Consider the following 11,238-nt stretch of genomic DNA (forward strand, 5'->3'; position numbering starts at 1 on the left):
ACTGCAAGGTAGATGTTTCTTGCACATGCTCCAGTGGAGGGCTTTTGCCACTGAATCATGCCTCTTTTTGTACTGGTTCTGTGCAAGTGCCGGGCATTCACTTGCTATGTGGTTTATGGTTTCATTTTTCGTATTGCACTTCCTACATATGGGAGAGATGTTATTTCCATCTATCGTTCTTGAACATATCTGGTTCTTAGGGCCTGATCTTGTGCCGCTGTTATCATTCCTTCAGTTTCCTTCTTTAGCTCTCCCCTCTGTAGCCATTGCCAATTGTCATCGCTGGCTAGTTCTTTAGTCTGTCTCATGTATTGTCCGTGCATTGGTTTGTTGTGCCAGTCCTCTGTTCTGTCTGTCTTTCTCCTGTCTGTACATTTCTGGGTCTTCGTCTACTTTTATTAGTCCTTCTTCCCATGCACTCTTTAGCCACTCGTCTTCACTGGTTTTCAGAGATATTGCCCCAGTGCTCTGTTTTCGATGTTGACGCAGTCCTCTATACTTAGTAGTCCTCTCCCTCCTTCCTTTCGTGTTATGTATAGTCTGTCCGTATTTGCTCTTGGGTGTAGTGCTTTGTGTATTGTCATATGTTTCCTGGTTTTCTGATTCTATGCTACGGAGTTCTGCCTTCGTCCATTCTACTATTCCTGCGCTGTATCTGATTACTGGCACTGCCATGTGTTTATGGCTTTTATCATATTTCCGGCGTTGAGTTTTGACTTGAGTATCGCCTTGAGTCTCTGCATATATTCTTTCCTGATCGTGTCCTTCATCTCTTGGTGTTTTATATCCCCCTCCTTCCATTATTCCCAGGTATTTGTATCCTGTCTCATCTATGTGTTTGATGTTGCTCACATCTGGTAGCTTTATCCCTTCAGTTCTCGTTTACTTTGCCTTTTTGTATGTTGACTAAGGCGCATTTTTCTATTCCAAACTCCATCCTGATGTCCCCAGATACAATCCTTACAGTCTGGATTAGGGTATCTATTTCCTTGATGCTCTTACCATACAGCTTGATGTCGTCCATGAACATCAGATGGTTGATTCTGTTGCCTCTTTTCTTGAGTTGGTACCCGGCATCCATCTTCTGTAGTACTTTTTGTCATGGGAATCATGGCTACTACGAAGAGTAGTGGGACAGTGAGTCGCCTGGAAGATCCCTCTCCTGATATTAACCTCTGCTAGTCTTATTCCAGAGCTTGTAAGTATTGCATTCCAGTTGCGCATTGTATTTTGAGGAAGCTGATGGTGTTTTCCTCTGTCCCATATATTTTCAGGCATTCTATTAGCCATGTGTGTGGTATCAGTCGAAGGCTTTCTTATAGTCTATCCATGCCATGTTTGGTTAGTTTTTTCCTTCTCTTACTGTTCTTCATTACCATTTTGTCTATCAGGAGCTGGTCTTTTGTGCCCCTACACTTCCTTCTGCAGCCTTTCTGTTGGTGGGGGATGGTGTTTGTCTCCTCTAGGTAGTTGTATAGCCTTTCACTGATGATACCTGTTAGTAACTTCCACATTATTGGTAGGCAGGTGATAGGCCTGTAGTTACTGGCTATATTTCCCTTACTCTTGTCTTTTTGTACTAAGGATGTTCTTCCTGTGGTCATCCATTTGGGTGCTTGGTGATTTGAGATACAATGCTGGAGTTGTTCTGCTATTCGAGGGTGTAGGGCCTTGAAGTTTTTGAGCCAGTATCCATGGACTTCATCGGGACCTGGGGCTTTCCAGTTTGGCATTTTCTTTAGTTGGTGTCTGACTGTGTCTGTCGTGATCTCTGTGAATCTTTGTTTTATTCTCCCTGTTTCTTCTTCCTTGACTTCCTGGAGCCATGTTGCATGTTTGTTGTGTGATACCGGATTACTCCATATATTTTCCCAGAGTCTCTTACTTGGTTCGGCTTCAGGAATTTCTGGGTGGGTTGGTTGTTCCCCTCTTCTTGGAGTTGACTGTATAGTCTTTTCTGGTTGGTCCCGAATAGTTTGTTCTGTTGGTATCCCTTATTCCTGTTCATGTACCGTTGGATCTTATGTGTCTTGTACTTTGTATTTCTCGTTGAGTTCCTCCCTTGCTTTCTTGCTTCTTAGCCTTTTTTCTGCATCTCTTTCAGTTTACTCAAGTCAGATCTCATCACCAAGATTTGCTTTTCCAGGCGCCTTTTCCAAGGAGGTTGCTGTTTTGGTTTCTGTTGGGTTGGTTGTGCTGGTTGTGCTGGTGGTGTTGGTGTTCGAATCCCCATCAGTTCTGCTACTAATCTTGCTCCTGCATATGTCAAGTTATTTGTTTCTGTGATACTGGTGGTGTGTATTATGCCCATTATTTCATTGACCTCACTTGTTTTCTCCCTTAATTTCTTGGTGTTGTAGGCTTTCATGGAGGGGATCTTTGTTCTCTCTGTATCTGGCTCCATCCATTGTCTAATCTTTTCTACCCATTCCGTCCTCTCTGTTACTTCGTCGGTGTTTCTTCGTGTGTCGTTGTTTGATACCTCATCCTCCCTGTCGTCTTCTGTGGCATCGTCTCTCAGTTCGTATTCGTGTAATTCGTTGTCGTGTGACATTTCCCTTTCCGGTTCTTCTCTTTCTGTTGGGGAGAGCCAGTTCTTTTTCTTTATGTTCCTTACTTGGTCTGCCAGCCTTTGCTCTGTTTGGGGGTGTTATTCCTCTCATTCCGATGTTGACCAATCTTCTTCTATATCCTCTCTCGTCGGGTGCTTCTGATGTAGCATCTCCATATTTCCTTATTTTCTTCTCTTGTCCATTTCTTCCTTTTTGCCTCTGTAGCTCCAATCTCAGGCTGTTGATTACTGTCGTTGTGGTGATCAGTTGCTGGATGACGACCTCCAAGTACCTGACCGTCTTCCCCTTCAATTGGGTTGAATACCTGGTTGCCGGACGAAGCTCCTCTGTTGCCAGAGGTTCCATTTACGTCGTTGTCGTTTATTCCATCATTTCTTTCCATCATTGCTGAGTTTTGCTATTTAACCCGTAGCTGGACCCTACCCCATCAGGGATAGGTACTCATTCAACGCCGAGGAGAGCGGTCACCCATTCAATGACTGACCAGCCCCAATGTTGCTTAACTTGACTTAAGTCTATTGACGACCTAACCCACTCCTCCACGGCGCCACTTATTATTATTATTTTCTTCTTCTTCTTCTTCTTCTTCTTATTATTATTATTATTATTATTATTATTATTATTATTATTATTATTATTATTATTATTTTGCTCTATCACAGACCTCCAATTCGACTGGGTGGTATTTATAGTGTGGGGTTCCGGGTTGCATCCTGCCTCCTTAGGAGTCCATCACTTTTCTTACTATGTGTGCCGTTTCTAGGATCACACTCTTCTGCATGAGTCCTGGAGCTACTTCAGCCTCTAGTTTTTCTAGATTCCTTTTCAGGGATCTTGGGATCGTGGCTAGTGCTCCTATGATTATGGGTACGATTTCCACTGGCATATCCCATATCCTTCTTATTTCTATTTTCAGATCTTGATACTTATCCATTTTTTCCCTCTCTTTCTCTTCAACTCTGGTGTCCCATGGTATTGCGACATCAATCAGTGATACTTTCTTCTTGACTTTGTCAATCAACGTCACGTCTGGTCTGTTTGCACGTATCACCCTATCCGTTCTGATACCATAGTCCCAGAGGATCTTTGCCTGATCGTTTTCTATCACTCCCTCAGGTTGGTGCTCGTACCACTTATTACTGCAAGGTAGCTGATGTTTCTTGCACAGGCTCCAGTGGAGGGCTTTTGCCACTGAATCATGCCATCTTTTTGTACTGGTTCTGTGCAAGTGCCGGGCATTCGCTTGCTATATGGTTTATGGTTTCATTTTTCGTATTGCACTTCCTACAAATGGGAGAGATGTTATTTCCGTCTATCGTTCTTTGAACATATCTGGTTCTTAGGGCCTGATCTTGTGCCGCTGTTATCATTCCTTCAGTTTCCTTCTTTAGCTCTCCCCTCTGTAGCCATTGCCATGTGATCGCTGGCTAGTTCTTTAGTCGTCTCATGTATTGTCCGTGCATTGGTTTGTTGTGCCAGTCCTCTGTTCTGTCTGTCATTCTCCTGTCTGTATATTTCTGGGTCTTCGTCTACTTTTATCAGTCCTTCTTCCCATGCACTCTTGAGCCACTCGTCTTCACTGGTTTTCAGATATTGCCCCAGTGCTCTGTTCTCGATGTTGACGCAGTCCTCTATACTTAGTAGTCCTCTCCTTCCTTCCTTTCGTGTTATGTATAGTCTGTCCGTATTTGCTCTTGGGTGTAGTGCTTTGTGCATTGTCATATGTTTCCTGGTTTCTGATCTATGCTGCGGAGTTCTGCCTTCGTCCATTCTACTATTCCTGCGCTGTATCTGATTACTGGCACTGCCCATGTTTGTTTTTATGCTTTTATCATATTTCCGGCGTTGAGTTTTGACTTGAGTATTTTTATTATTATTATTATTATTATTATTATTATTATTATTATTATTATTATTATTATTATTATTACTGAAAAAGAATTATTATTATTAGTATTATTGTTATTATTGCTGCAGGAGTGCTCTGAGCTATAGACAAACTTACACCTAATTTCAGCAATTTAAGGGGTGCTAGAACCCGCTGATTTGAAAGGACTGACTACGCTCAAAAAAAAGTGAGAACCTTAATTTCTTACTGATATTCCTACTAAGTTCCATTTCGTCATCGATATATTGAAACAATGCTCTTGACACTACTGATGTGAACAGGAATTTCTCAAGCTCACTGTTTCAGCATAAATAAAATGCACATATATGCAGAAATTCTGATGACTTTCTGTATGCACCAACATTTAAACTCATTTCTATGTCTGTTAATACAACGATCCCATTTAATCTTAGTTACCCGGCTAGATACTGAGTGGATATATATACATCGGCCTTGATGCTAGTAATTGTAATATTGTCATCTATCAGAGTTACCACGTACCATGCTTTAACGTCCCTCCGTTACCATACCACCCAACCCCTTCATCTCTCTATCAACTATATTTTAATCTCCCTCCCCATTGCTCTCTCTCTCTCTCTCTCTCTCTCTCTCTCTCTCTCTCTCTCTCTCTCTGCATTGTAAGCATGTAAACAAGATAACTTACAATCAACCAGTCTCTGTTTTATTCTAATGAGTTGGGGATCTATGGCTATGTCTGGACTGTATATATAGTACTAGTATTATTATTCAAGCATATACCATAAAGTTTTCGGCGTCTGTAACCATATTAGATGCGACGCCAGTCCAGAATACGAAACGGACTTAATCAGTCACGCGGTCTCAGTTTACCTGTCTGTCCATCTATCTATCTATCTATCTGTCTGTCTGAAAACGCGAAAGCGATACATGCCCCTTTTTAGATCGCCCAAGATAAAACCAGACAATGCATCGAGACTGGCAGCTAAGATGATACCTATAGATTAAACGTCTCGTCATTGGAGGAGACGGAGAAAGCGGGTATAAAAGATAAGAGAGAAAACGGCTTGTTGATTCTAGGGGAATGTGAAATAAAAATGGTATCCCTGAACTCGATAAAGAAATGATAAGATACGCACAACATCGAACGCCAAACTGTGCTCGAATTTGATAGTGTTTGCAAAAGGAGAAAGTTGAGATTGAAAGTACATAACTAAGAGTAAGCTGAAGGAAGTAATGTCAATTTATGGACGGGAAATGTGCGCACTATGTTTAAAGCAAGTGAATGAAAAACAGTTGAAGCTGGTCTTCTTTCTTTTTTTGAACCCTTAGCTGAAAACCACTATGAACATGGACTATAGACTCAAGAAAGCCCCAGAGAGAAAAAGATAATGAAATACAATAAATATATAACTCAGAGACGTAAAAGGGAACAAGCAGAAGAATAGATCCAGCAAGGGTTGGATAGATGAGGTAAAACAGGTATATTGCAAAACAACTCCTAATATCTAGGAAACACAAAATAAGAATGTATACCGGAGTATGATGCAAGTACATGAAGAGCTGCTGCTGATGGGCCTTCTTTGTAGGTGTATGAAACAGCTAATGCTGAGGATTCCGCATACAGAATTAAGTTATATACTGTACTTGTAAGTGTGACAAATTTACGTAGAATTAAGAGAAGATCCTAGGAACAAAATCCTGCTACAAGCATCATAATGCGTATCAATATAATGATTTTTTTTTCCGTTTGCTTTTATGACTTGGCGCGTGAGTAATTCAGGCGGGGATTAGTCTCTCCTGCCACTGGCCCCATAAAGTACGCTAAATGAAGATAAGTTGGTCCAAGCTTCGGGGACGTGACTCGTCCTCTCTATACGGATAGGATGATAGTCTCTCCTGCCACTGGCCCCATAAGTCGTGCTAAATGAAGATAAGTTGGTCCAAGCTTCGGGGACGTGACTCGTCCTCTCTATACGGATAGGACGATAGTCTCTATAGGTAATCCATCTAGAGGCCTGCCTGCCTCACTATAAAGTTCATAACTATTATCTTTGGACCTTGGTTACTACTCAGATTGAAGAAGAGTCTTTGTCCGACAGCAAGTCTAAACGTGGAGTTTATTACCCATAGACTATTATCCCTCCTCTTTCTTACGCACTAATAATTCAATACTGCCGTCATTTTTTACAGTATGCAAGCAAGGCTAGATTCAAGTGTAGCTTCTAAGCCGATATCGAAAATAGAAAGCCACGACTAGAGGAATGTATAGACATGAACAAATAACGAAAGACACGAGCAAGATGCTGGACATATATACGCGTTACATAACTTGCAACACAAAACACAGAAGTAAACATGCATCCATTGCATTAACGGATGTGTTTTCTCGGACCCGTCTCATGCATTAGTCTAGTCATATCCTTTTTCAATATCCGTCCTAACCACAATTCGTGGAAGAACTAATTTTGTTTGTTGTGTCGTTTCCAATCACCTCCACCGTGTTAGAAGCGTCATTGCTTAATGTCATGTATAATTAGAACTTTCCATCTTAACCTCATCATGATGAAGATAATGAGAAAATAAAACGATTAAAGTAACACGGACAGAGATGAAGACGTTGGTGGTTCTTTCTGGCAGAACTGTGACAAGTGGATTCTAATTCTCTCTAATTGCAGCAGAAGAAGAAGAATTCGTTCTGCTTTATCTTCTGTTGTGAAGCGTTGTTAGTTAAGACACAGAACGCACCGGTCTGTTGTGGAGTGGATCTTTTATATCTCCATAGTGAATGATTCTTTTAGGAGAGTGCAACTATTAAATACCGTGTGAATATTTTTTTTCAAGAACACTTTGAAAGGTACAGTTAACCAGTTTTAATTTGTTTGATGAAACCTGACGATTTCCCAGACGCGGGGAGACTGTTTGGGTTGACAACAGAACGCTACTGAACGCCGCCGTGAAACTTGACCAAGAGAGTCTGCGAGAGAGCGAATGACAAACACTTGTCAGTTTGTGTTGATATTTGTGGTCAGTGACGGTCATTTTGACGGTGATATGTCGAACCAACCCTTTCGTGACTGTTGGAAGCAATGCAGACTGGTGTCCATGGAGTTGCCTTAACATAAAGAGGATAGTATATCGATTTGTGTTAATTGCGGGGAGGGTGAAGGAGGCCCTTCTTCAGCCCTGCCATAGGTCCTATAGCCTATAGTATCCTTCGCCTAGGTAGCCTTTCAGCTCTCGCGTAGCCTCCTATCCCCTTATATCTATATAGCTTGAGGCGCTGCATCACTAACAAGGTAGCTATTATGGTACTAGTAGACAGTACTGCCCAAACAGATTCACTGGAAGCACTGCTAGGAGACAGCGAAGGTGGGAAGGGCGACAGCTCCAGACGGAGGCAGAGTTGGGGGGTCGAGGTCGGTGGCCACCATAGCGAAGGGGCGTCTGGCTCGAAAGAGATTTGGATGAGGAAGCGGATGAAGAAATGTCTGTGCATGCTTTTCTTCTTGATTCTCCTGGGGGTGGCCGGCGTCGTCTACTTCGGGTACTTCTGCCCCGAGACGGTCTGCGCGCTGAGCTTCTCGCCATTGCAGAGGAGGTACAAGATGAAGTACATCAAAGACGGCATCAATCAGTTTCACATCGGGACCGACGAGGCCGGGAAGCCGCTCAGCAACTCGGCTCGGTCTGCGACGGGGCCCTCGTTCGAAGAGGTCACCGGACACGACTTCCAGTTTGACATCAGGGGGCACGACGTGATCGTCTTCCTACACATCCAGAAGACCGGAGGGACAACGTTTGGGAGGCATTTGGTTGATGATCTTGATCTGGACAGACACTGTGAATGCCACAGAAAGATTAGAAAGCGATGCACTTGCCTGAGACCGGGGCCGCATTCGGATGAGACGTGGCTTTTCTCAAGACACTCGACTGGATGGAAATGCGGCCTTCATGCTGACTGGACAGAGCTTACGAGTTGCGTTGACGACATGATGGACAGGATCGAAGACAATTCAGTCGAGAGACGGTAAGGCAGTATCTCTCTCTTTTGGTCAGGTTAGGCTAGTTGTATATAGATTTGTAGTTAGTATGGTTTTTGGTACGTAAACTTACACAAGCCTTATATAATGTTTGGTATTGCCTACATCATTTCCATAGTGTTGTGCTTTTTATATTAGGGTAAACAACTGCGGACAATCCATCGTCATCGCGATGGCCAGGCCTTATTCACTCTATATTTAATTGGTGAAACAAGAATACAACTACAACTTTAAGCATACCATTCAAAAGATTGAGTTTCATCTACATAATGTGATATAGGTATGAAAGCCCCATACGAACTAAAATAAGCATGTGAGCTCTTCGTAAAATATGTTTTCAAGGCAGTTTTGAAATTCAATATGGCGGCAATCGTGATTCTGGCCGGTCTAACCACGGACAATCCACCATCTTTCCCAGCCTTCCCAGCACTCATTTGAACAATGTTAGTGTATATATGTAACGTTTATTGATCTTACTCAAGATTGCAGTTGTAATCCGCACAATAAAACAACATTTTGTTGCCTATATTAGTGAAAGTATGAAACTTTTTATTCCCGGGGTCATGGTTTGAACTGAATTCATTTTCACCTTGTAATCAGTGGTTTTATCCTTACTGCCATCACAACTGAAACTCCACAGTGCTTATTTGATTGTAATTATACACATTTTGATCTTAATTCACTCCACATTGCACTTGAACCATGTTGCTGTTCCTGATTCCTAAGCACTCACTCTGCAAACACAGTTACGAGCAGCAGACGACTACATGTTTATGAGGTGCAAAGCTTTATTCGCTTAATTGTTTACTTTACTCATTATTTGGTTTAACTTTACTTCAAAATGTTTATTTAATTCATGTCTATTATCCCTTTTTTGCAACCAAATTAACCCAGAAAAATTACAGATATTTCTGAAGTACGAGCAGACGACGGCAAAAAGACCCATTGTTGCCAATCTAGTGGAACTTCACACATACGCCAATGCGTTTACAAACTGTTTCCATGAATTCTAGTTGTCATAGTAATGTAATAATGATAAAATTGCTGTAATATGTATATATACTACAAATAGATACGCTAATTTCACTTATTTCCCCGGTTTTGTGTAAGTCTTATACTCAGTTTGGAGGGTAAACACATACCAATTGACAACACTGATAAACAATTGAAGAGCGCAAAATGCCGCGAAACGCAGCAAAGAATGCTGTAGTCCCCTTGAATAAGTACGAATAAGTGCTGGTAAGAGGTCGGGGTTACGATTGTTGTGATAAAAGTGCCCCAACGTCTATGGGTACAAGTGGTATGCGGATTTAGCACAGGAAATGGGAAGTTTCTTGACACCAGCGACTCCGCAAACATCTAGATGGCGTCAATCTTCTAAATATTTTGAGTTGTAAGTAAAAACTTTGAAAGCGTTTTAGGGTTGTTGACACTGCATTGGGCACCCTTTTCATTACCCTCTGTTTAAATCTTAAAATAGGGCCATAATTTATAACTTTGGAGAAAATACATACTTCGAAAGGAAAGTAGAGGTCTTGAGCTCCTGTTATCACCACCAACAGCTCGGTGGGTTGGCCAGTCCACACGGCTGTTTACCCTAGTATTAGTCCCCTGTAGGGGGTTAGTACCATCAGTGCACCTTATATAGTGAACTTTTAGCAATTTATACTTATGGTTCTTTACCGTGTCCCCTTGTAATGATAGCTATGAGAAATAATATTAGTTAGGGTAGCGTAAAAACATAAAAGAGAGAATAATCAGAGTACATTGAAAGAGAGAGAGAGAATTGAGTCTTTGCATGACACCTTCAGCCCGCAGCTGCTATCCCTTTTATTCCTTTTACTGTACCTCTGTTCATATCAAGGTTCTTACTGTGTCCCTTCAGTCCCTAGCAGAAACCCTTTTCATTCCATTTACTGTACCCCTGTTCATATCTATTCAAGGATTCTGCAGCCACAGACCTAAGGTGCAGAGAAGGAACAGTAGCTAGAAGATGAACATCATGAACATATGTAGGTAATCAATTTGTTCTTCAGACTTTGCCACATGTCACTAGCATAAGTCCAAGAAAACTTCCTTGAGGAAACCTGAAATGACAATACTAAAGCAACTATACTGCCTATTAAAAAAACATTTCACATATTAGTCAAAGATTCATCAATTTCCAATAAGCTTAGCTTGGAGACAAGCGCTTTATACAGTCAATGGGAAAAAGTATCATTTCAATGGGTAGTCGAAGAAGGTACCATTGTTGTCTTCTGAGGGCAAAGTAAATGAATATTTGCTGACCAGTCTTCAAGTATCTTTCTTTGCTTTAATCCCTGCTTCCACCACCCATCTCTTGAGTTCTGGAGAGGGTGTGCTGAGACAGTGACTGCCTGCCCTCTTCTGGAATGATGCAAATGCTCTGCTTGCTTAGGCCATCAATCCTTTTGTTTCAGTCTCTTCTGTCCCTGCCTTTTGAGGACTCCAAGGCATCCTGACAAGAGTAGTTGCTGAAGGTTAATAGGGGGTCTGTTCTTCATTTTCTAAGAGGAACACTTAACCATGGATAGATGCTTTGTGTCTCCCTGAGTTTCTGCTGGTGTTGCACCTTTTGTCTTTTTGGGGGATGCCTGCCTCAACCTTGTTCTTGTTGGGTCTAGAATAGGAGGAGAGGTCCAGGCTGTACAAGATTAAATAAGTGCAAATTAGCTTTGTCCTCCTCTTCTTCCTCATAGTCCTCCTTCACTTCCTCACTTTCTTTGCCTTCCCAATC

General features: G+C 41.8%; 1 protein-coding gene across 1 annotated transcript in view; it reads left to right on the forward strand.

Annotated features, from left to right (window-relative positions):
* Positions 1-7,124: 7,124 nt before the first annotated feature.
* Positions 7,125-11,238, forward strand: part of LOC135225851 (heparan-sulfate 6-O-sulfotransferase 2-like) — a gene marked incomplete at its 3' end in the record, with an annotated part of 62,467 nt that continues 58,353 nt past the window's right edge. The window contains 1 exon segment of the mRNA XM_064265393.1: positions 7,125-8,467. Coding sequence (XP_064121463.1) covers positions 7,746-8,467 — 722 coding nt within the window. The 5' untranslated portion in view covers positions 7,125-7,745.

The sequence above is a fragment of the Macrobrachium nipponense genome, chromosome 13 (assembly GCF_015104395.2).
Source record: "Macrobrachium nipponense isolate FS-2020 chromosome 13, ASM1510439v2, whole genome shotgun sequence".
Classification (NCBI taxonomy): Eukaryota; Metazoa; Arthropoda; class Malacostraca; order Decapoda; family Palaemonidae; genus Macrobrachium; species Macrobrachium nipponense.